At 39.4% G+C, this 26913-nt stretch overlaps 1 protein-coding gene across 3 annotated transcripts in view; it reads right to left on the bottom strand.

The window, feature by feature from the left end:
* Window positions 1-26913, bottom strand: part of NPTN (neuroplastin) — a 46027-nt gene that overhangs the window by 18470 nt on the left and 644 nt on the right. For 2 of the 3 annotated variants that reach the window (XM_033167412.1, XM_033167411.1), the window contains exons 2-4: window positions 14172-14519; window positions 5172-5343; window positions 3263-3357 (exon numbers count right to left, since the gene is read on the bottom strand). In XM_033167412.1, the coding sequence (XP_033023303.1) occupies window positions 3263-3357; window positions 5172-5343; window positions 14172-14519 (615 nt within the window). The remainder of the gene's footprint in view (window positions 1-3262; window positions 3358-5171; window positions 5344-14171; window positions 14520-26913) is intronic. The other variant, XM_033167413.1, reaches the window with a different exon arrangement.

A 26913-nucleotide genomic window follows, 5' to 3' on the forward strand; every position in this document is an offset into this window, starting at 1 on the left:
CCTGGCATCCTGGTTTGTTGTTCCCAAACAAGCCACGATCAAGCCAATATAACAAGTGCTGAAGTTGGATTTAAAAATTCTGGCTTATCTGGAGCAACAAAATGGATTCAGGCTTTGTACATCATGGGAAGCCAACCTCAACTGCTGCATATTGGTTTGTTTTACCCACTTGCATGAAGGAATGAAAAAGTTACGTGCACCAGCACACTCTTCATTCACAGTAAATCCTGCCTTACAATGGTGTGTGAAAGTGGCCTTTGTAGCCTTCCCCCCCCCCCCCATTTCCTTTTTCTTAAGAGACACCACTGAATAACAGACCTGCACATTTAGGGATATGAAGAGTATATAAAAGCCAATCTTTCTAGTGCATAAGAAATAATAATTCAATATATCTTTTGTATATTTTGCATACAAGGAAACTTTTCACACCAGGAAAACTAACTCGACACTTATAAATATATATTGCTTCTTTTCTAAACAAGTCTGTAAGTTGTCTCCAGAAGCATCTGCACATCTATGACTCATGTTTAATGTGTAATTCCAAAACAACTGAATGTTTGACCTACAACAGTGTGAAGAGTAAATGTTGAATGTAAGAAAGAAGGGGACACGCACAAATTATCTTTTGGACTTTTTATAACACTCTGCTCAGTAATGTATTTGTTTAAACCAGCACAATTTTGACACTTGAAAAGGTAAACTTTCATGTGAAGCAAAGAACTTCTTCACTCTTAAAGACCCCACACCATCACACTTGCTCCTGCCTAAGCAGGTCCACTGCCACTCACTTGGCCATTTCATTAACTCCCAAGACCTGTTGTAGAGTAATACTTTCGAGAGATTATGTGAGATCAATGAACTGCCTGAGATGAACCTTCATTAGCAGATGGCTTGGTATGCTTCAGTTACCACCTCTAAAACCCATTCGCTTTCAAGGCAGCTAATTTTGTCACACGTGTCCTTCTAGGCGACTGCAAGGGCCTGATCTGTTAATCCAGCCAGAGTCCAATCCCAGGTCTCTGACACATATATCAAATACAATGGAAGTTATTCAAGGGCCCATTCATTCTTTACTACATACAAAAGAATGCAGAATCATGAGGTTTTGCAATGTTTTGTTTTTAAAAAAGCTCACTGCATAACCACAAAAGTATAGTCCACAAAAATAGATTGCTGCTTATCCAGTGGGAAGAATGATGAGTGTTGTAGAACAGCAATACCCAGAGGGTCACAGGTTGCCAGTGGGAGGACAAGAAAAATGAAGGACTAATAATTTGTGACTGAATCCTAAAAAGACACGCCCTATGAAAGGGTGGTTCCAAGTTCAGGGATCTACAGCTGACAACTGTGAGAATTTTTTGTTTTGATGAAGTATGAAACAGGATGAAATCCAGGACATATTGTCTAACAAACTGCGGTGTTCGGATAAATTGTTATTAACAGTCAGAAAACCTGGGGGGAAATGGAATGGGTTCAAGTATCTTGAAAGAAAGCATGGCTGGGTAGCATGTATATTGAACAGGAGAACTCACACAGACACATTTTATTGCACTTGTAAACATGCTAAATCTCATCTTCATTGTTTGAGTAGTGGGAAATCCTCATATTTTTTCCAAGAAGACCCATGCACCCAGAAGGGTTACAAATAGAGGCAGGAAGAGACAAATAGACACACACATTTGAATAATCTAAAGTTTGAAATGAAAGGACCAAAGTGAAGAGACATGGTCACATAGAAAGTTGAAGATATGGAAGGTTGCAGTCTGGACAACAATGATTTTCAATTAAGTAAAGAGATCCTCAAAAAGTATTTTATAATAATCAGGTTTAGATAAAGTAAGTGAACAGAGTTCTAGCTATCCTTTGAAAAGCAATAAAATATTTTCAGAAAGCTGATTAGTTAAAGAACCTGAATTTGTAGCGAAAAAGGCAAAGAAGCATCAAAGATCACAGACAGGTTCTTGTCACAAAATATCAACAGGAGTTAAACAGAAGCAGCTGAGAGAGGAAAAAAGAATTTGCATTTTATAACAATTCAGCAAAGCATGATCATTCAACAAGAAAGGACAGCAAATTGAAGATAAGGCAAAACCTTTGATAGAGAACCAAGTCTAAAGGAGTGTAGAAATTATAGTTAGTACAAGAAAGTAGTCCAGGTGGCAACAGGTGAAAAAAGTCTCTGCACAAAACCCTGGAAAGTAGGATGGTTAGAAGCATGAAAATCAGCTGATGAGCCCAAGAAGGGGAAAGAAAGAAGGTGCTGGAGGATGAAACAAACCGTTAAACTTTAGGGGGAGGGGCGGGAACCTAGATGTAGAGAGAAAATTAAGAAAGTAAATGGCACTGTGCTGAAGCAGAAATGGGGAACTTCAGTCCCTGGGGCCAGATGGGAACACTGTGCAAGCAGTTGAGAGAATTGAGTTATTAATTTACACTTGGTAATGATTAAGCAGTCATGTGGACAAAATACAAAATCTATAGGAAACAGTGTACTTAACTATTTTTCAACTTGCTATGTGTAACATTTACGATTCAAAGTTAGAGACTAGATTTAATGTCCTGTGCCCTATTGCTCTTTACAGCTCTAAATGATCACCATTTAAGTATCAAGGTAATGATGACTATCATGCCCCCAAGCTTTTCACAGTGCTGTAGAGTTACTTTCTGCCTCTCTTAAAAAGAAAGTAGTTTGAGCACCTTTGAAATGTTGTGGGGCAGAGAAGGGGGAGCCTGGGATTCACAGAGTATTGGACTTCTGCAATACTGTACGGCACTCTCTTCTAGACCCAATGAAGATGCACAATAAGATCTTTACAGGAGAGTCTTTCACATTCGCTCCTGAACTGGCCCCACCCAAAACTCTATTCTGAACCTAAGGAGAGATATGACATTTTCTACAAGGAGACAAATTCTGAAGAGAGCTGAAGCTTGGAGAGACTGATTCTTAGCAGCAAGGGAAATTGTTCTGATAAAACATAGTTGGGCAGCTGATTAAGCAGGGTAAAAGAATGCAGCAAGGAACAATACCAATGTACACACTATTCTAAGAATACAAAGTTTACTGTGGGCAATTTAACTAAGCAATTCAACATATGATTTAAATTTATTGAGACACGTGTGGAAGATGACCACTCATGCAGTAAGATACAACTGTGAGATGGCAAGAACTAAATAAAGTGATTCAAGATAGTGATACAAAGAAACAATTAGTAGAAATTAAGCTTTTTAAAAAAGGAAGCAGAAAATAAAAATAAAGGCATACCTTTCACTTCTATAGTGGCATTTGCTACAGGGGAACCCGCAAATACGAACACACACAAATATTCCCCTGAATCATCTGCTCTGGGCTTTGGAATTCTGCAAAGAAAAGAAATGTGGGTCCAGATAGTTAGCTCACAATTGGTAACAAATCAAAAATTGAGCAGTAGCTCAATCATCTCTGGTTTATTCTGTGAATGAAAAAAGTGAATTTAAACCACTCCAAAAATGATTATGTTACATATAGTTTAAGTTTTCTTCTACACAAGAAAATGCAGGAGTCAAATAACTACTCATGGCACATATTTAAAGCGGGATCTTGTCTAATGCTGTGCATTTTTTTGTTGGTTTAAGGTAGCTTACTGGGAGATGCTTTGGCTGGAAATTAAATAAAACCTTTCTAGTGTTCAAGATGGTTAAGAGTGATTTTAAATCACTTGTCCTACCTTTCTGCACAGCAACCTCACTAGATTATGAGTTATGGGCATCACTAGCAATCTGGTAAGTGCTTTTATAGAGAAACAAACCATTTGTTTCTCAAAGATTCAATGCCACAACTGAGTAAGTTCTGCTATGTGGAAAGCAGAACCCCCTGTGTTGGTTGAATTTTAAAGCAGGGGCTCCTCTGTAGATATTAACAGTTAGAAGACAACTGGGAATTTTAACAAAATGTTGCATTGTAAAGTGCTCCTGTTCACTGTTTCAGTCAGTCCTACACTCCTGCATGACACACCATCCCACGCCCAGGTGGTTTTCAGTTTCCTTTTCCAGTCAGCCAGAATTCTGTGGGCACTGAGCACATTCAGGTACTTTGGCAACTTCTGAAGAGCTTTTCAAACAGCAGCCCCACATAATAATCTCCTCATACCACAATCTCCCTCCAGCTCACCATGTCTTTAATCAATTTCACATCCACTAAACGCCCGCCCCCCAGCGATATATTGTAGTTATTAAGCACACATCAGTTATAAAGACTGTTTTCCCCTGCTCTGAAGTTAAGGACTAGAATATGAATATTTCTAAGGTGACCAACAGTGCTAACCAAGTTGTATTCCAGCTTCTATTCTTAAACTCAAAATTAGTGTGCCGAGTTGGGCAAAATTACCCAATTTTAATATATATTGCAACTCAAGTCACATATCCATATACTTGAATTTTAAACACTGACAAATACTATACATTGCCCCAAAGATCATGAAGACCAGACAATGCACTTGTGTGCAGTCACTGCCATGTTGAAGATGCTAGTAGCAAGGAAGTAGCTACTATTTCTAAGCCAGGCTGATACCCCTTTAAATCACCATAAATTAGAGTACACCCTTAGAAGTTCTCTAGCAGGAGCTAAAGGTACCCAAAGTTCTGTCAGTACTATGCCCTAAGCATGGACCAAACCTTGAAATAAGCCACAAACAACTGGGCAGCAACTGCTAGCTCTAGATTTGATCCATTGTTGGAACACAGAACAACCCAACTGCCTGATCTGGAGCATAGAACAGAAATATGCAACCCTAGCATATAGTATTGTCTAGATTGGACTTTTCACATGCTACAATTTAAAAGAAAATTGCACCAAGGGAACTCAAATTCTATATGAGTCTTACACATACTACAAACTGAGGAGGTTTGCATGTGATTATGTTGCAGAGTTTACTCTTATTAAAGGAAGATGAGATAAATTATACAAAAAAGAATATTCACAGCACAGAAAAAACAACTTCTGACCAGCAAAAACTGTATTACTTTGAACATTACTCCTTGATGACATAATGCTCAACATGAATCCACAGTAATGGGTCTTAAATGTCACCTAAAATTTATTAGCCACACATGTCAAATTTCACTGGAAAAAGTTTAGCTACACTGTAGCTTCATTCATTTTTTAGGGACAATACCAAAGCCACTTGAAGGCTTACCTGTACTGGGTAGTGTCTGTGTTCTCTCTAGTATCCGAAATCTCTACACCATTTTTCACCCAATAGCTGTCAGTGAGAGGGCTGGGAAATGATGTGAGGTTGCACTGTAGTGTGATGGGAGGTGTAGTGTGTGGAACGATGATTGTATCATTACTGGCATTGATCCTGGGCTCTAAAAAAGAAGGTACATTAAAAAGAAGAGTAATTAGTTTCTACACACTAAAATGCCCTACACATCACAACTAAATGGCAGAGGAACTGGGAGAGGGAAGAGAACTACACATGGAACACAGCTTCACTAGCTTAAGAGACATCAAGAAAGTCATACAGCGAACAGCTGAGCAGCAGAGAAAGGCAACAAGGACCAGTCCCCCTATATGAAAAGGGAAAAAAGAAAAGAATGAAATACATTCTGGAGTTTCTCATATTTAATATAATCACACGTAAGGTTAAAGTTAGTAACATGTACACCTTATCAGACTCAACAATGGAAGAGGCATAGTTAACAGCTATGCAAGCAAAATAAGCTCCATCCAAGTAATAGCCAATTCACCATTGTGAAGTTTTGACATGTACACATAACATCAGTTTGAAACACCTTCAACCTCATTTATGCAAGCAACATTCAGCCTATTCCACTAAAATAAAATAAAATACAGAGCTGTATCCAATATAGCGCTAAGTAACTTGTTTCATTAGCCCAAGGATTTACACTTGCACAAAGGAACTGCCCTCACCCCACATGCCCCATAAATCTGTTCTGGGGGTTTCCCCAACCCTCTGGATCAGGGGGTCAGCAATTTTTTTCAGCAGGAGGCTGGTCCACTGTCCCTCAGACCTTGTGGGGGGCCGGACTATATTTTGGAGGGGGGGTGAATGAATTCCTATGCCCCACAAATAGCCCAGAGATGCATTTTAAATAAAAGCACATTCTATTCATGTAAAAACACCAGGCAGGCCCCACAAGTAACCCAGAGATGCATTTTAAATAAAAACACATTCTACTCATGTAAAAACACGCTGATTCCCAGACAGTCTGAGGACCAGATTTAGAAAGCAATTGGGCCGCATCCGGCCCCTGGGCCTTAGTTTGCCTACCTATGCTCTGGCTCATGTACAGTGGGAAGAGAGGGTGTGAAAGTTGAGTTTTACAAGCATAAATCATTGTGCTGATGGGATGCAATAGTTGGATACTACTGATATTTTGGATGCTCTCATATACACCACTATAGATAAAATGCTGTTGCTGAAACAGACAAATACCCTATTAAACATATCAGTAAAGCACAATAAGCTGTGTCTCTGCTAAACCCTGTATAGAGTTTTCCAAACTGAGTTGCCAATGCCAAACTTCCAAGAAGCTAACAAAGAAAATCATTTCATTATCAGACACTTAGATTGCATATAATAAATACTTACATAACTTAAAAATACCAAGATTGTATTATGATATATACCAAAATACAATCTAAAAGAGATCAATGCACCACTTTAAACCACAGGCACACACTGGTGTTTTGTTTTTAAATTACGTGTCAGGTTATGATATAAATAGAGGAAAATTATAATGTTTGCATGCATATGCACATGCAAACAACCCCACACAATATCTAGGACTAAAGAGGTTACTCTGGAACAAGCAGCAACTAGTTCAACCAAACGGGCATGGAACAAATCCATTTGCTCCAGTACCTTAACCTCAAATATTGTGATATCACTTTGGATCCCTCCAACATTGTTCCTTTACCTTTTAAAATTTGCAATTTGGGTTCACCCACACTGTATTTTATAGTGTGCAACTATGCATCACAAATTCAACATGAAATTACAACAGAGGATATGTGAACAACAGTTTATATATAGTGACGTGTCCTTACAAACACAGCCTTGGTTTATGGGGACTCTAAGTTTTATATACCATAGAACTGAAGTGCATTAAGTTCAGTTCTCAATAACAGTTTTCATTTCAACATTCAAAGGAAAAAAGAATGGAAGTTCTTCTGATCCCTCTTCTTTATACTTTTAAGTTAAAAACAGACATTCTTTTGAGACATTTCCAGAATAAATCAAGCCATGGCAGTTAAGCAGTCTGTAGATTTTTTTTTACTGTTGGATTTTTGAGCCCTTAAGGGCTCTGGGGCTAATTTATACAAGGCATGGGAGATCCATAATCAGGTCTCCCAATGTTTTTATTCAGGTTTTTTTCTTCAGCCAGAACTCAACAGAATTCTGTTCTGGCACCTCTCAGGTGGGCACCACTGGCATCGTAAGAGAACAGGGTGAGTTCCGGAACCTCTTTTTCCTAGAAAAATAGCACTGTTTTTACTTTTATTACGTATGAAGTGCTAATAGGTAGCAATTAATGTTTCTTCTGAAAGGTTCTACAAAACTTGTTTCCTGCTTTAATATGTTCTGAAGTCACACCAGAGAAGATTTAAAAGGTCCATCTGTGTAAACACTCTGAAAGCAATGTATTAATTGAAAGGTAGAAAAATTATTTCAATAGTTGTTTGCATTTTATGCCTCCATTAACAAAACATGTCGTTTTTGCCAGTCTACAGTGAGAAATTTCACTATTTTAAATGTTTCATTTCTTTTCCTACCCAGCCACCTGCCTGCCTGCCTGCCCCTTAAGAAAAATAGTAAATGTCAGAATAAGTTAGATTTTTAAAATAAAGTTTTTGTATTTTCTGTATCCTGTTCAGCATTAAAATGTATTAGCCCTTCAACTCTGTCCTGCAGCTACAGCTACTCATGTATAAGGGCCACAGGATTATAACATGGCAAAACATTTTAAATAGCAAGTAGCAGGTCTATTTTTGAAACACCTCTTTCCAAACCAGTCTCTCATTTCATGTAATACACAAATCCATACTTCTGGTGAACTGTTGGGTGGGGAGAAAGTACAAGCAGATTTATAGAAGAGGAGTGAGGAGGGAGACTGAGGAGCACAAAGAAGACGGCCAAAAGATAAGGGTACAATTTGGGGGAGTTGAAGATGGGGGGGGGGGAATGACTCAGAAATTATTTTCAGGAAAGGAAAGGTGGTGGTGGGACTTCTATCCCAATTTAGGATTCCATGTAGGAACTGATCTAGGTACAACTGTGGCCCAAACAACTACAGGGTTACTAGTGCAGGATCCTCTTGAAGCCCCTCCCTTGGTGCTATGACAGGTGCTATTATGCAGACGTGATTAAAGAAGGGAGGAGAACAAGAACTCTATAAAAGGTGAAAGTGTGTTTTAAACTGGTTTATAGTTCATAATTTATTTTAAGACTGATATTTAGGAGACATAGTTTCATTAGGATTTTCCCCCCCTCTCCTTTCATTTGGCATCATGTGATTGTCAAAGGGCAGCAGTCAGAGCTATCAGCAGGTATTTCCCATGATTCCTCTAAGTCCAAGAGATAGATCTATATTGCATTCTCCCATATTGCAAGTTATTTGCTACACTTTTCCTACTGCAACCTGAACACCAGAAATCTAAAACTCAACTGAAAATGAGAGCAGAACATCAGCAACTAAATGTCCTCCCAGCTCCATTCTTCAGGTGCTGTTACCTTGACGTTAAAAGGTTACACATTCTTGTTACCCACAAACCGTGACCAACCAAACTCACTCGTACAGTTGCAGCAATAAGAAAAAATAAAATGAATAGCAGTTCTAGATCAAAGATACTTGATGAGCCAGTTATTACTGCATGTAAAAAATGATGCACTGTCAATATTTGCAAAGGACACACCCAGACCTCTATTAGGAAAAGTTGTAAGTATATGAACAATGTTCCGAGTGACTGTTAAGCAGGAAAACGTGGAAACCAAAGCAGAAGGAAGGGGGAAGGGGAAAGATGCACAAGACTTTGGGAGATATCAAATGGCATAGTTACTAGTTTGTCTCTTGGAATTATCCAGCTTAAACTGCAGAAGCATTGTTTTGTCACAAGGTTGTTATCTGTATTTTGGAAGATTCTAATTACCATAATTGGAAAGAAGCATATTTATAAATCTGAGCTCAGAACATGAAGCCAGTACTGTAAGTCAAAATATCCTCATCAAATTGTTGACCATCTACATTAGCAGCTTTACTCATGACTTGTATGTTGACCCAGAGCCATTTTCCATTTCGTGTAGGAAGATTCTGTAATCCAATGCAATATGCTGGCTGCTTTCTTTTAATGTCTTTTTTTTTAATTGCAAGAGCTGTTACCTTAGATAGCTTTACATGTTTCCACATCCACTATCAGTTTTACATAATTAGGACACCCTTCCAGTGCTCTATAAAACATAAGTCTCAAAATTACAAATGAACACAAAGCATATCTTCCTGACGTACAGTATTAAACTTTGTGCTTTGAGTTTATATGAAAGTTATACACAACACTAAAAACTGCATTTCAGAAACCCAAGTAAACTATAACAGAGAAACTGGACAATGGCAAAACAGATGGAGTGTGATATTTGACTAAGTTTTACTCAGCATAGACCTACAAGAATTAATGGATCTAACTTAGTCATGCTAATTAATTTCAATGGGTCTACTCTGAACCAAACAGTCCTCCTCTGTGTGTTTATTACTGTCTTTGTGGGGCCTAAAATGGCTAGCATCCACTTACATAAACTCTATTATAGAGAACTACAGTATTGTCTTGCTCACCATTGTCTTGGCAAAGCAGCACTGTAAAATAGGTATGCTGGGGATGGCAACTGAAGTTCTGGCTTATCAGTTCCTTGTCACCCAAGCTGCCTGCCTGCCTATGTTAGCCACTACACATTATCTAGCACCTATTTGTAGCTAATGGTGACCCTATTGCTTCACCCTATATGGACTTCCACTTCTTTGACCAACACCTTTTCCTTCCACCCTATACCGGTACTTAACACAGTGTTTTCTTACACTTAAACCATAGAACTCTGTACCCACATTTGTTCCCTTGCTAGGCTTATAGCTCCAACCATTTCTTTTACTGTGGTCTAAAATGTACATTTCTTTGAAGCAGGTTCTGTATGTTACTGAGAAGACACTACTGTAAAAGGCCATGACTGCACTGTATAGAAGTGTAATTTCTGGCCTGGACTACCAGTTTTACCCAAGACTCTATTCCTCAGGCAGAGGGACCACAGCAACTTAGCCTAGTTATTTTCAAATGGTATGGGCTATATGAGGAGAAATGAAAGAAATGCTGGTGAGCTAAAGGAAGAAGTACCTAGAAAAGAACAAAGCCATAACTGCACACACATGAACATACAAATTTCACACAAGAATGATACCTTCTGCCATGCCAGATTCTTCTTTTACCCATTTGCCTTTGAGATTCTTTGGCATACTCCACTTCCTCCCATCCACATTCCCAGCTACTATGTTCTCAAACTACATACACATTTCCCCCCAAATACATGTCTATGCAACAGGTATGTACACACAAACCCAGATGTTACATTACTCACTCATATGCTCTTTCCAGACAAATTGCAATATTAAATGAAGTAATTATTTCTACAATTTTTTGATTTTTTTGTGCGACTATATTCTTCTAGACCTGTTCTATTTTTGTGTTAAGATAGGAAACTTGAAGCGATACTTTAACAATAACAAACATTATGGAATGAAGTTTGCAAATAGGTTGTGCCAAGGACTATAAATTAAGAAAAACAAAGGCTCAAAATTTGCAGGTGGAAGAAACAGCAGCAAAAATGTTGCATCACAAACCCTGTATGCTCTCTAAGGTAAACTGGAGCAGCTCTCTTGCACATTTCACTTCTGTCCGAGGCATGCTCAGTAGGAACATGAGAAAGGGCCTTTTCCATAGTGACACCCAAGCTGTGGAACTTCATGCCCTGGAATAAAAGTCTGGCTTTCCCACCTGACCTGTATTTTAATTGCCTTTTCTGGACCTTTTATTTAGGCAGATGTTTGGCTAGCTTGCTTTTTTATAGAGATGTTTACATCTGCCATGTTCATATATTCCTTTTCCAATGCTAGGATTTCATGATTCCGAATTGTTTGGGGGTCATTAGATTTTGATGAATCATAAGCTGGGGTACCATGAATGGAGTTGAGGTTTGTCTGAAGTGACGCGGGATCGGTGCTAGAGCATTCACGTCAGAGAAATGAATTCTGACAAGTTTCACAGTGCCTCAGCAATCCAGACATCCAAAATTGCTGCAGATGAGGATCTACTGAAAGCAAAAGTGTGTCTCCAGGTCTATCATATTTAAGGAAAAGGCAAGAACGTTTGCGGGGGGGGGGGGGGCCAGCATTGCAAAAGCAAAACCTATTATTTATTAAATTTATATACCACCCTTAATCTGAGGATCACAGGGCAGTTTGCAGTACAAAAACACAAAAATACTTAATATAACAGCAAACAAAACAATCAGACGCAACCCATCAGAATGGAAGCGGGTTAAGCTCCTTTGTAACCAACAAGTTTAGCTTGTATTTAAAGTGAATGACTTTACCTGGACAGCTCATCATTTTAGATTCTTCCTCCTCAAAATCAATTTTTGAAAGCTGCCTAGCACAAAAGCTCCTGAAACTATTCAACTGCAATTTGAATGTTTTGTTTGTTTGTTTTGACCCAGGAGCACCTTTTGCGTCTGCAATTTTTAAACCAACTTTCCATAAAACACCAGGGGAGATTAAATAATTCCTCCTTTTTTTACACACACAAAAACTGTGATAGCTACGCTTGTAAGGACAACCACTGCAGCTGCTCTTCTGAAATTTGGCAGGATTTATGCCCTAGCAACCTTGCTTGCAAATGTCACCCAATTCTTACACAAAACCAAGTTACAATATTTCTTGTTGAAAAAAGGTCCAATTTCACAAGTGCCTAATACAAAAAGGCCTTGGACCTATTTGTGCGCATTTGAAAAGCTTTATCCAGAATGGAGGGGCAAGTGAATTGGCAAAAACGTTATCCACTTCTCTCAAAAGTTATAGCCATTTTCTAATTTCCCAACAGTGAACTAGAGGGTGGGGGAACAAAGCAGACTCAGACCCTGAAACAAACTGAGTATCCTTCCAAGAAGCTTGGACAGCAAGCAGGTCTGAACTGAAGATTGTGGTTGGTTGGTGTAGACTTTTATCATTTTAATTTGGTTGTCAGCTTAGCATGAGCTGCTGTGGGAGACAGAGCAGAATAGTGGCACAACTCTTCTGATGAACAAGACAAATGAGAAAAGGGATCTATGGGAAAGATAATATGAAAATGTTCTAATAATAACCTTACTAATATTTTATCTTGGTTATTTCGGAGACCAAATTCCATTCTCTAACTGGCTCTGTTCTCTCACATATAAACTACAATAATTGTAGGGTACAGAAGATTGAAAGCAGATTTGACAGTTCTTCACTATGAATCCCAGCTCATCCTTGTACTTACAGGCTGGCTTGAGCATGTTATTTTCTCTGCCACAGCTCACCCATTCCCAATGGGGGAAGGAAATTCACAGAAGAGAATCAGGAAATACTGCCAATATTAATTTAAAGGAAGTGGTGGCCTTCAGATACAATCAGCCAAATACATTAAATGAAACCAAGTTGAACAAGAAGATGCCCATTTTAAATCCTGCATCTTTGTGAGGACTTTCTTTTCTTCAAGTTATCCATCAACATTTTACTATAGCCAAAGTGTTGTGTTTATCACAAGTTATCATTCCATTCAGCAGTGACAGACACTTGATTCTTCCTGCTTTAACATTCTCTTAAAATTATTATTAATAAATACAATTGATCCAGTATTTGTTCATCTACTTCTGCTTTATCTATCACTGCCAGGAATAGGATGCATGCTCTTAAACCAATGATCAAAATGTCGCAGCTTGGGGGCACCAGGTTCTCAAGACTGCTTTCCAAAACATTGGGTGAGATCAGAATACAGTTTAATAATAAATGGAAGCATAAAGTGTTTTATATTATTGTGGGCACTCCCTCCAAATGTAGAGTCTCATGAGTATGTGTCATCTAAGCTGCAACAGAAAACGAAAATGGAAGCCCAGGATGTGATGCCTTGGGACACAGCAGCAATTCTTAGAGAGAGGTAAACAATATTTTAAAACAATCTGACCAAGTAAAAATTCAGCCTAAATTTGTATCAAAATATATAATTTGTTACAAGATGGACAGCTCAATGGTAGCTTAACACTGCAAATGAAATGTGTATGTGTCAGTTCTATTTCTGCTTACTTTATAGCAGATTCTTATTGATTTACCTGTCATTTGTACAATGAAGCCATTAAGGACCCAGCTCACATGGCATGTAATAAAATCAAGCCCACTATCATTCAGCTTTCCATGTAAAGATGCTTAACGCATGCCATAAGCATGAGAAAGGGGAGATTCTTGGCTACCACTTCTACATGATAAGTAATGAGCAGGACTCACTTTTTATATCCTGGGGCAAAAACATCTGCATCCGTAATCAAAGGACCAACTTTTGAGAGGTCTGGGTATATACATATATGCTATTTATAAAAGTAAAGTGCTGTGACTTGAAGGGAAAATCCAGGCTTTCACATGTAACAGAATTCAAATGGGAAGGATTTATACAGAAGTCTATGAACTCAAAATCATGTGAAAAAGAAAGGCATTCCACGAGATCCCAACAAAAGAAAAAAAATGGTTAGAAATGGTTAGATCAGGGAACAACACAAAGTAGAAAGGCACTCAATGAAGAAGCCAGCATTAGGATAGCAGGAAGCCTAATATAGAAAGTAAAAGGGAGGTAACAAACAATCCAATACTGGGCTTGTTTTCACAGAGGAACTAGAAGACAGTTCCAGAGATTCTCCCCAGTCCTTTGATCCTAGGAAGGAGGAGACACAGTAAGAAGGTGGCAAACACAGTAAAGCACTACAACCAGAGGAATAGTCTTGGGTTCAAAACCAAAAAATGTGACAAAGACAATGGGTGGGTTATACCAGGGTCACAGGAGGGGTAAGGGTCACTTGACTGCCTCTAGATACTACAGTACTACCACTGTAGGGTGCTGAACTCACTCTGAAGGACGCTTATGGTAGCCTGGGCTCGTATCCACGTTATGGCAGGATTTTGCCTCAAGTCATTCCTTCTGGGATCGTTGCTCGCCCTGCACTCATAAGTCCCAGAGTCTTCCAAGATAAGGCGAGTAATTCTCAGCACGCTCACGCCATTCACCCCGTAGGCAGTGTTAATGGTGACACGGCGCTTTCGAGCACCATCCCATAGCTGTTTGAAAGATTCAGCCCGGTTGACTTCAGCATACCACCACTGGATCTCTGGAGTGGGATTCCCAACCACGTCACAGTACAGCTCAAAGGCGTCCCCCGTGAGTTTAGTTTCTGACATGGGCGACTTGACAAACCCAGCTAGAGGGAGGGGCAGCAGAAATGTAGTGACAGACCAGCAGAAAACAGATCTTATAAAGAATAAAGCAAATGAATTGCAGAAAAGAAAAGAAAAACAAAGAAAGACATGCTCATCTGCAATAGCAGCTATTACATGACTTTTAGAAGAAAACAGACAGAGCTTATAGCTTGCAGAAAGCTTTTATTTTGCTTGCAACCTTGCAAAAAGCTGAGCTCTTGGCATATGAGCCATCAGGTTTTAACAATTTTACTGGCTATGAGAGTAAACTGGATTGGAATAAAATATTGCATCTGGAAAATGCACACATTTTCTCTTTACTTTCTAAAATGCCTAACAAATGGCTAGTGGGGCATATAAAATAATACTTCAATAACAATTGCTTTTGTTGAACACAAATACATTCTCTTATTACAACTTTTGGGTTTAAATGCTGGTATTAGGAAAAGCTGTCCATCATAAGAAATGCTCTGCTATGACTCTGCTTTGACCTCATTATGATGTATCAGGAATTCAGAGATACAAAGTGACCTAAATTTCCTGCAATGGCCAACAGCCAGATATTCTAAGTTACAATCCTACCAGTACAAAGAATATATTACATTTATTTAAAAGCTATTCTTCCACAGAACCTATCTAAAAAAGATTACACAAGTTGTCATGCTACAATGTTTTTAATTTATGAACTCTCTGAAAGTCTTGGTCATTATTTATGATATTCAGTTTCCTTTAAACAATTTTGGTAAAAGTGGAACAGATTTAAAAGGTATTCTCCATACACAGATTTCCAGGGAAGACTGCTGATCACACAAACTGTGTAAAGACTTATTAGAGCTCTGTATCAGTTATCAAGTCCTAAAGAACCAGCTACTAACAGTTACAACCAGGGTCAACTCCACTCAGCACATGGGAAAAACCTGAAGCCCCCATAATTCCTCACATATAGGATGTAAAGTTGTTTTGACAAAATAATCCAAAAAATAAAATCCAAATATCATGTTACACTCCTTTTATTCAAACAGGCCCATAAACTGGATTGTCAAGTAAGTTCAAGATAACTGTTATACATATGTTTGTGCAGGAACTACCAGTACATAGCCCTTCTAAGAGTTGGTTTTGTCAGATGGCCATTTTTACAAAGGAATGTGCTGGAGTGGGTCAAATCTCTATCTGCCCTCTGGCACCCCTTGACCTGCTTCCATATTCCTGCATATCCATGCTAGTCTTGTTCCTTGGCTTGGCAAAACCTGAACTTTGTTTGTTGCCGACTTCTTACGGTATAATAAAATTGTCTTTAAAGACAGAGAAAATGCTATCATTCTACAAAGCAATATCTAATACCAGAAAACATGCAAAACTAGAGAACCAGTGAGGTAATATTCACAATTTTCTTTTGCTGGATATGACACCACAACAAGTACCAACACTTTGTATGTCTACTTAAACATGAAGCTCACTGGCTAGCCTTGGGTAAGTCACTATCGTCTAGCACAGGGGTGGCCAACTCCCAAGAGACTGTGATCTACCCCCTTTTTGGGGGTTCGGGTCAAAGTTGTTGAGTTTTTTCAGGGAGGAGGTAAAATATTGAGCTTTTTTTAGGGGAGCCACAGTTCAGCTTCTTTGGAGGGGGAGCCAACGATCTACCAGTGATCTACCGCAGATGTCCAGTGATCTACCGGTAGATCATGATCTACCTGTTGGACGTGCCTGGTCTAGCATATATCAACAAGTAACAGCAGCCCTCTAATTCTGCAACATTTTTGATTCCCTAGAAGCAGGGGTGTTGTCAGTGGATGGCTCCAGGGGCTCAGGTTTTTTGCACTAGGCCGTTTATCTCCTTCCTCTTACTTCTCTTTTTTAAACTCATGAAAAAATGTTCTTCACAGGGTGGATTTCTCCCTGAAAATCAGCCTATAATAGCACCTATACTTACAAATTAGCATGTGCATATTTGTGCCATGAGCTTGTGCCTCAACACCCCACCTGCAGCCTGAAGGCATACTGTGAACTGAGATGCTACCCATCTCCTCCCTCTTTGAATCTGCTTGTTCCCAGCAGCTCTGAAACTTAGCACTTGTTTGGTTCTCTTTGAAGAGTACCGAAAATTAGACATTCACATTCCAGCAGCTAGCCTTCCAACAAAACCACAGACACACACTATTATGTAGCAACAGTTATATGTTCAGTTTCCCATAGCCTTACTCCGTTTGATATTAGAATACCAAGCTTATGGACTGGGTATTTCAGATTGTTTTCCCCAGTCTCCAGACTTTAAAATATAGGCATATATTGGAAACCTACTCTGCAACTCCTGTAGCCAAGCTGGTGCCAAACTTGTACTCTGCTTTCCTCTGGACTACATCAGTGAGAGTGGGGTCTTCTCATCTGGGCAGCTCAGGACCTCCATACATACTGCCCAGGCTTGCCGCTCAAGGTGATCACTTTGGCCCTGTTAACACAGCGGTTTGACTTCACCCCCCAGAGGTGCACTACATGGTAACTCGTGACAGTATGTCAAAAACTCCTTGTTAAGTAAGTCTGGATCACTTTAAATACATCAACCTCTGTACTTTTCTTGATAGAATTTAGATTAGTTTATCTTCTAATGGAAAGGAACACTGCAATATTGTACAATTTAGTCTCTTGCCAAACATACACATTCATGCAAGAACCATGGCTGACATTCTGAGTTACTAAAAATTAAACAATATGCTGGGGTTTTAATAAATTCAGCAGAAGTTTGAGTAATTTGTTTAAAATTTGTTTGTATTTATAAGCAGAGGGAAAGGATGAAAGGTCCTCCAATGCAAATATAAATCCCAACATTAAAACATAATGTGGTTCAGTTCTCAATTTCTACCTAGCTAGTCATGAACTGGATCACATTATGTCTTCTTAATAAATTTATAATGTGACTTACTGAGAGCTTTTCTGGATAACATTAATGCTGCAGAAACATAATACATGCCTGTGCTGCTTTCCTATCATGCTGAGCCACTTCCATTCAGTCTGAAGAAGCTGCTAAAATATACATAGCCTAAATATAAACACAAATGTATTTTTCATCTCTTAGGTTCCAGCTCAACTAACCTCTGCATATGATTCAGGCACCAGTTCAACTACTTCTAATACATTTCATAAATACTTATGCAACTTATATGGCTAAAGAGAGCCAGTGTGGTGTAGTGAGAGCCAGTGTGGTATAGTAGTTAAGAGTGGTAGACTCGTAATCTGGTGAACTGGGTTCACGTCTCCACTCCTCCACATGCAGCTGCTGGGTGACCTTGGGTTAGTCACACTTCTTTGAAGTCTCTCAGCCCCACTCACCTCACAGAGTTTTTGTTGTGGGGTAGGAAGGGAAAGGAGAATGATAGCCGCTTTGAGACTCCTTTGGGTAGTGATAAAGCAGGATATCAAATCCAAAATCTTCAAATTCTTCTAAAGTGCAACTCCTTAAATCAGAAGTGAGTATTGTTTAAAAACAGTTTATATGCATGCATTAATACCACAATCTCCAGGACTCTGTCAAGCCATGCCTGACCACTGAGAAGACACAGTAAATATCAGCCTCCAAAATGATATTTCTATGCCAGCACACAAAAAGGAAGCAGCAACAATTCTAGCATCAATAAGCTTGGATCTTAAAGGTTAGTTAACTTAAGCAAGTTCACAGAAGGCAAGTTTCCCATCTCCTCCTGCCCACTGAAGGCACCTGTAGAAGCCCTTACAGAGCATAAGGGAGAAGGCTCTTCTGAATTGTGTGGGATGGGGTGCTGTGGACTAAAGGGCTAGTAGAAACTTGTCATATGGACTTAAAGGCTGTTGGAAGCCATTAACACTCAAGGCAATTGGTTCAAATAATTAAAAATAACAACAAATAAGCCTCTAAATGGTTGGGGGAATCTGGGTTCATTTTCATTCTCGTCTACATAGATTGCTTTTATTCTTTTTTCATATTTTAATTCTAGTGAAGCACAGAAGGCTAAACTGAACTTCTCCAAGAGTATTCAGTAATGTTTTTAATGTCAGCACTGTAAGTGACAATTAAGCAGCCCAGTCAGCATCAGGATAGAGGTAGAGGAAAGCCCAGCACGTGGCAGGAAGCAATGCTCGCAGTTTGGCAGCAAGAACATCCTCCCATTGAATGTAGTAGAAACATTGCCAAGCTGAGGCGTCATTTTGAAATCTGAAAACAAAGCTCTAACCTAGTACTACACACTTACAAAACTAAGTCATGACTGCTGTTAAAAACATAGGAAGAGTTCAAAAAGAATGCTAAGTCTTCATAGATTCCGGCACTTGCAAATCAAATCACCAGAGGCAATAGCCCCAACTCAGCAGTACACATGCCCCCTCTATGCAGCACATAGGTCTTTGGATCAGCCAGAAACAGCATGAGAGATTTGCACTAGTTCTAAACAAAAGAAGTTACTGGTACCTTAACCCAAGTCAGGCTACCGGTCCCTATCAAAACTCAGTATTGTTTTCACTGACAGACCATACTGTCTCCAGGGTCTCAAGCAGGGGTCTTTCTCAGTCCTACCTGGAGATAAGCTAAACCTGGCAAAAGTAGAATGTGCTCTGTGTGGTGGTGGTGAGAAGAAAAGCTGGATGGAACTCTAGGTCAGACCCAGCAGTGCTCACCTTACCCTGTGCCTCTTTTTTCTTTGAGGAATTAATAATAATGATGGTTATGTCTCCATTTATAGCCTTCCTTCCTCCCAAAGAAGCCCAGCGTAGGTCTGAGTTGGCTGGTACTGTATTGGGGAAAGTACTCTTTAAAGTACCTGGGTCCCAAGTCATGTAGGGCTTTGTATTCTAGTACTATTATCTTGTATTTATGACAAGTGAGACTCCTCCATCAAAGTATAAGCAATTGTAATGGGTCTGTCTTCCGTATTGTATGACTCTTGGCACCATCCCTCCTTTCCGGCAGACAGAAGTTGCCTTATTTCTTCTTTAGAGCTGATTTTATTTGATTTTGGCCTTTGTGTCACACCCTTCATAGTAGCTCCCCTCTCCTTTCCTCCTCCTCTTTAAGAGATCCAACTTTTGGGTTTCAGTATTGGAGAAGGGAAGGTTGCTAGCTTCTGACTTAATAACATTGGAGAAGTTGAGAACTGAACTTTGATGTTCATCTTAAATCATATTTTGCTTTTCTTTCAATCCTGCTCCTTTCCAATCCTACTAACTTCTGAGACAAAGTAATTCCCTTCCTTAATTTGTGTTGTCACCTAAAAGCTATTTATAGATCAGTTATATTCCACTGAGCCTTCACTTTTTGCAAATTTAGTTCTTACTCTTCACCAGTCTGTTGTGATCATTTTATACATGTTGCCTTTATTGGCATTTTGCCCAGCTTTCTTGGATAGCCTATCACCATGGTCATGGGAAGCCACAGTTCACACTAGCCATAGCTGAAAATCAATGCACAGTTTACAACATTTTCATGCCACTTTGCAAGATACTGAAAGCAGCTTCCATAATGCAAGTAACATTTGAGCTTCCAAACAAAGCGTCTAGAGTCACAGCAACAACCGTTAACTATAGTTTGTCAATTCAATCATGCCAAAACATAGTTAATTCAAATCATGCTTGCTAGTTCAGGTTTATCACTTCCAACATCACTGCCAAACTATCATGGTTTTTGGCACAGTCTGTTTGGAAGCAACTACATTGGCACCACAGAGCAGTATTAGTTTTCTTACATGGACGCTGGGTACCCTCCTGTATCTCCTGTGATGTGCAACCATTTTGAAATATTGTCAACCATTCAATCAAATAGTAGAGAATGATATCCAACTCATTTTAGGGGGGGGGGGGTTTAAAAGGAACTATGGAAAGTCTTCCAGTTAATAGAAAGCACTACTCCATCATTCAAAACACACATTACTGAGGTAGTATAAGTCTCAACTCCCATTTGTGGGTTTTCTTTTACTCCTCAGGGCTTTTAAAAATGATAGTAATTCTGAATCTTTTAATTTAAAAAATCAGCATAACTGAGCTAACTGACCTACCTGCTTTGCATTATGTGTTATGAATTTTATTTTAACAAAACCTGCTGTAGGATTGTTTGGGCAACGAGAAGCTGGAAAGAAATGTTTTAAATAAATAAATGCTTTAATAAAGGCAGATTTTAATTTCTGAAACACGATCTCAAACTTTTGAAAAACCTTGCAAAGGTGTTCTAGTGATTCATATTGGGAGGCTACAATAAAAGGTAAAGGACCCCAGGATGGCTAAGTCCAGTCAAAGGTGACTATGGGGTGCGGCACTCATCTCGCTTCAGCCTGAGGGAGTTGATGTTTGTCCATAGGTCATGTGGCCAGCATGACTAAACCACTTCTGCCACAACAGAACATGACGGAAGTCAGAGTGCATGGAAATGTCATTTACCTTCCTGCCGCAGTTGTACCTATTTATCTACCGGGTACTTGCACTAGCATGCTTTTGAACTGCTAGGTTGGCAGAAGCTGGGACAGAGCAACGGGAGCTCATCCTGTTGTGCAGATTTGAACTGCCAACCTTCCGATCGGCAAGCCCAAGAGGCTCAGTGGTTTAGACCACAGTGCCACACACATCCACAATATTGCTTCCAAAGAACAAATGCATGCTTCAATAATCATGTTACATGGGCATGAATGGATAGAATGAGACAATGTCCTTCACTGGCAGCTCCACCTATCACAGAAGCTGTGACTTTGCAAACCGAAAGAAAAAGGTTCTTCCCAATGAAAGCCAGTGTGATTAGTGTGTCTCCAAGACCAGGACCTGGGAGACCAGTATTCTGTTACTGTTCTATACATGCCTAAATTTAAGTCCCACTATGCTCTCTGTGTGACCTGTTTTGCTATGGCTGGTCACAACCCTCCAAATACCACAAATTGCAAAAAAGAACCAAATAAATTCTCAATGAAAAAAAGGACAGAAAGTGTTGCAGCATGGGGGGGGGGGGTGACAACTAGCCATTCAGTTTTTGGGCCCATAACCTAGGTTCCAGGAGCCATGTGACAAATAGCTTTTCTATCCCAGTTTCTAACACTGGTCACAGTTGGTTATTGGAAAGACTGCTCCTCCCCCCCCCACACACACACATCCCTGCCTATTCACTACATTCAGCTGGAGAATCTTTATTGGGGACACCAAATGCAGCAGTTGACAGGAAAGGGGCATAATGCCTTTTCTGGCTAGTTCCCTTTATGGAGCTTCATTCTATGCATATAAGTCACAAAATGACTTTTGCTATTAGTAACGTTTTTACACAAGCCTTTTCTGATTAAGGTGTACTTTTATCTCTTCACACATTGTTTCTGGTGTTAACACATTTATATATATTGTAACTGGGATCTGTATCTTAACTTATTTGCACTGGATATACTGTATTGATTTCACTGTATGCTGCTTAGATACATTAGTGGCATCTGAATTCATCTCCAGTATCCAAAGCTGAACTCTGTACATACCGTAATTTTGCTGTCTACTTCAACTTCGTACACCTTCAAAACCAAAGATATATTCTGATCTCATTTTGAACAGCAGAACTTAAAACAGTGCTGATAGAATGCGCAGTACCCCAATATAGAATTTTGAGTCTGAAGTGACCAGGATAGAGTGGGCTGAAAACCAGGGCCCATTTATAATTCGTATAGTTCTTTTGTTTTATTTATTACCGGTAATCTTTCATTTTATAGTTCTTTTGTTTTATGTATTGTTTTATTTAACAGAATTTATATACTGCTTAATCATCAAAACCTCTAATCAGTTTACTTAGCTGATTATCAAATGTTCTGCCTTGAAGAATTCAGTAATGAGTCTTTCAAGTCCAAGCCAGTGAGAATAATACAGTATCACTGGCATGTACTGTAGTAACTAAGAGATTTCTGAGCAGACCAGTCTGAGCAAGTGGTGTTCTCAAGCAGAGTTTTAGAGGAGAGGTTATTTAAATAAACATTAAACTGCACAGGGGCTAGAGCACACCTATGTCATCCAGACAAATTAGGGGAAAGAAATAGGATGCTGTAATTATAATATCTGCATAGACAAAAGCATCACCACCTTCAGGAGTTATAAAAAGTTGTGTGCACAGGATTGGTTTTTTGTTGTTTTTTAAAAGGATTCAATTGGTTATTTTCCAGCTAGAAACAGAAGATAATAATTACTGTTAAGTTCATTTCAATATGACAACAACCAAATGCAAAAATATGAGCATTGTAATCTTCCAATTACTGTTAATAATAGGAAAAAGAAAAAGAAACAGCAGCATCTGATAGTGACCGTTAAGTAAAATACTAATGCACAAAGAGGCGAGGGTCTAATAGTCCATTTCAATTCTGAGATACTGGCATGAAAAATTATACAGATACTGCAAAAGCATATGGGAAGGTTGCCTCAGCAAGGAGACATCCAGATCGTTGCCTCTTGCCCTATCAGTGTTGGTAGACTGGGGGCAAACCAAATGCTCCGCAAGAAAACAGCTACGGGCAGAGTAGCTTGGACTTCACCTCAGTGACAAGACACTCAGTGAGGTAAAAGGACTATGTCCAAAGCTTTATAAGAGCAGGAGCAGGTCTACTAGAACCCAGTGTCACCTAACCACCACTGTATTAGAAACTGCAGTACTAGCCAGGTGGTACAGGCATCCCCCATTTTAGGCACGACCAATGTGTGTGTGATTGTGCGCACGTGCAGAGTGCTGACCCGGAAATATCCTAAAAGATGCCACTAAAAGGGCAGAACAGAGGAGGAGCAGGTTGTTTGCAGGCTTTTACAGAGTTTTTTTTTCCAATTACAAGTGATTTCACAAAAGCATGTGAAGGCCCAGAACACAAGACCCATGTAAATTGGGGGTTGCCTGTATTAGCAACACTTTGTGTGGTATCAGCAGCCCCTCTTCTGCAAACTGTTGTGGTATCACAGATTGAAAGGCACAGGGGGAAAGCCTACACTCTTCCACTCTCAGAGCCACCCTCAGCCCATAGTTGCTTCTTTTTCCTTTCTAAAAGTAACTACTAGCAAATGTGAAGTAAACCATGTCTACATCATAGACTTGTCCCAAAGAAGAATGGAGAGTATACCTAAAGTAGACATTTTTAAAATATTGGGAAAGCAAACAGAGCTAATATTTTCTGTTCGGTGCTTGGTTCTATTATTTAAGTCCAACTGATAAGGGTATTCTAAAGTTTACAATTTGTCCTACTACTTGGTTGCCTGCACCATATTGTGGGTTGTCACTGGGGATTTCATCTTTGCTGTACATGGCTCACAAGAACACATGCTGAAAGATCCAAATGAATATTTTGCTTAAGTTGTTCACTCTAAATCTTTACTGACTTCCAATTCTACTTTCACAGGGGAGTGTACATGAGATAATTATGGTGGTTTTACTGTTAGCAAGGTTCTTCAGGCAGTTTCCAGCTGCAATCTAAATAGCCATCAGTTATATAGGAAAAACCCAACCCACTGAAGGAAAAAGCCTGAGGGCAGGGACTAACTTACCACTGATTTTTATCATTCATTCCGGGAAACTTTTTGGCTTAAAAACCAGGGAAACACACTTTAAATCAGGCTTCCTCATCCTCGGCCCTCCAGATGTTTTTGGCCCACAACTCCCATGATCCTTAGCTAGCAGGACCAGTGGTCAGGGATGATGGGAATTGTAGTCCCAAAACATCTGGAGGGTCAAGGTTGAGGAAGCCTGTGTTAAATAAATAAAATAAAGGGAGAGGGCACACCACATAATCCAATCTACACATCATAGGTGCCAATGTATGCAATACTAAGAGGCTCACAACGGCAGGCAGCTTTATATTAATTAAGGCAAGGACTTATTCAACAGTTAGATTTTTTTGAAGACTGAAAGTTAACTTTCAGAACAGCCACTCTTGGAACAGAGTGCATTCTTATTTTTAATAACCATCCCAATCACTGCAATAAAGCATTTGAAACCCTTCTCTTCTCTTCCAAGCACCAACAATACAAAACTTGTGCTTTATGAACTGTGCATGCCAACAGGGGGTTTTCAAGTCCAGCTACAGCCATTTGAATGCAGGGATGGGGCTTCTTCAGCCCGATTCCCCCTCCATGAAGTAATATTGCCTCTCCTGCAGGCATCTGCTCACTATAGCAAAGCGAATGTTTGCAGAGGTCCAGTCTATTTTATCCTAACAAAGTCAAATGCCATCACTTTATTCAAAGCCTACGGACACATTCATCATTTAACTCAAATGTGACGAGACTGTTCACCTCGTTTCACCTAAACAAAAGAGACAGCATAAAAGATGAACACTTCAGACAACAGCTAGCATAAAAATCTCCAGATCTTTATTGTCAGGCAGCATGTCTGACAGACGTAGAATACTGTATAGCCAAATTACACAACTGTGAAGTTATATAAGGAATGAGTTTCCACTAATTTTCTGAGGCATTTCTACACTTATTTCCAAATCCATGTCTTCAACCCTACAATTCTCTTCTACCTTAAATGGGTTGCACTAACCTAGTCCAGATTTTCAGGCATTGCTTCTCTTCCATTCTTACTTTCTTTTACTAGCCAATTTTTTTCTCACCAAGATTGTCTGAGTCAAGGTTCATAAATTAAGTACTCACCTAAGCTAAAAACCAACAGCCCAAATTACAGGAGAAACACATTAACCGAACTGCTGTACATAGCAAAACAAACAAAAAAGAAATCATACACAGGGTCATTTGACTTCTTTAAAAGGCTACCCAAAAAGCCATTGTCCAACATTAGAAGATACTGCTTATTCAAATATATTTTTCAAGCTGGGGAAAAAAAACTATGCTTCTACACCAATAAAACAGTTTACAATGCCATTTAAATTATATCTATTTTTATCATATAATACTGCCCCACAAGTAAACACCTACTGAGCAAAGATACTGGATTTTATGTCTAAATACATGTTCATGCTCAGCCATCCCCAGGTATGCTGAACTTGCCTTTAATCAACCTGTGCTCTATTGGCTACACTAGTAATCATTATGCACTTGGTGCAAACCAATGTCAAGGAGGAGACATATACAATGCTAGATTTCTTACAGCACTCTTTAGAAAGAAAAAATGCAGGGTTTCCATCACAGACCTATCAAAAGAACGCTTTAGTTGCTAAGAAACTAAAAAAGCAATTGCATTATAAGTCATTTAAAGAAAACCAAAGATGCAGTAGGCGGTTAGAGATGTACCAGGAGAACCTCACACACTGTTCAAAGTGGCACACCCCAAGAGGCTACGAGGAAGGGGGGAATGGCTACCTAAAGCTTGCACCTACAGACTCCTTTTGGTTTAGAATTAGATGTATCTAAGGATTTTAACAGCCCTCTGTTTCTGACTTGATACGTTAGGTACTATGACAAATTATTAAAAAAGAAAAGCTCATGATGAGGAAAAAAAAGGCTGTGAGAGTTATAAAGTGCTCGCTCATCAGCATGTATTGACATACTCTGCCAAAAACCTATTGCAAGATCCCTCAATCCCTACCGTATCATGTTCACCAGACTGTGAAACAGCAGTTTCATTGGCCATCTGAAGTAGCTCATGACTACATGTTTTGGATCCTTGGTTTTCTTCTTCCACTCTCTTCCCTGACCCACCCCAAGGCTTCCCTCTTCACAGCTTTCTACAATTCATATTCTCTCGGCTGCCATTTTCATTTACTGTATATCATTTTTTATTCTTCCCCTTCCCTCTGCTCCAATGAACTTAGGTCAGGACACACTGCCCTGCCTCCTCCCTTTAATCCTCACATCAGCCCTCTAAGTTATTATCCTTATATTGCAGATGAGAGACATGGTCCAGCTAAAGGTCAGTTAGGAAGATATATGGCAAGGTGGAAATTTGAATCAGGGTGTGTGTAGTCACAGGCCAACATTCAAACCACTCTGCCACACTGATTATCAGCAGTCCTTGAGCACACTTAATACACTTCAGGCAATTACCTTATTATTCTTACAAATAACTCTGCAAGATATAACAGAACTGCTCTTTATATACATATATTTAATTTAAAGCATTTGTATATCACCTTCCATAAAGTACCCCACCCCAAACAGTTAGCAGTCGGTATTTATTTTATTTTTATTTATTTTTAAATCCACTGTAAACAGCATTAATAATTATAACAATAGAGCTTGTCTGATCCAAGGTCACCTGGTGGGGGTCCCTTCCTGCAGCAGAATTTAAAACCACATCCCTTTGGTCATCTCATGCTCACCCCCCCTTCTTCCACACCCACCCCACTGCCCAGTCTACGGAAAACCCCAGTACCCAGGCTTGCCGGCCCTCAAGTTCCCCCACCCCACCCGCAAACTACCCTGATAAAACAGAACCACCAGAATGAGTGATGAATGCGAGGCCGCCTGGCCCAAGGTCACTGTCAT

Source organism: Lacerta agilis, chromosome 13 (assembly GCF_009819535.1).
Source record: "Lacerta agilis isolate rLacAgi1 chromosome 13, rLacAgi1.pri, whole genome shotgun sequence".
Lineage (NCBI taxonomy): Eukaryota > Metazoa > Chordata > Lepidosauria > Squamata > Lacertidae > Lacerta > Lacerta agilis.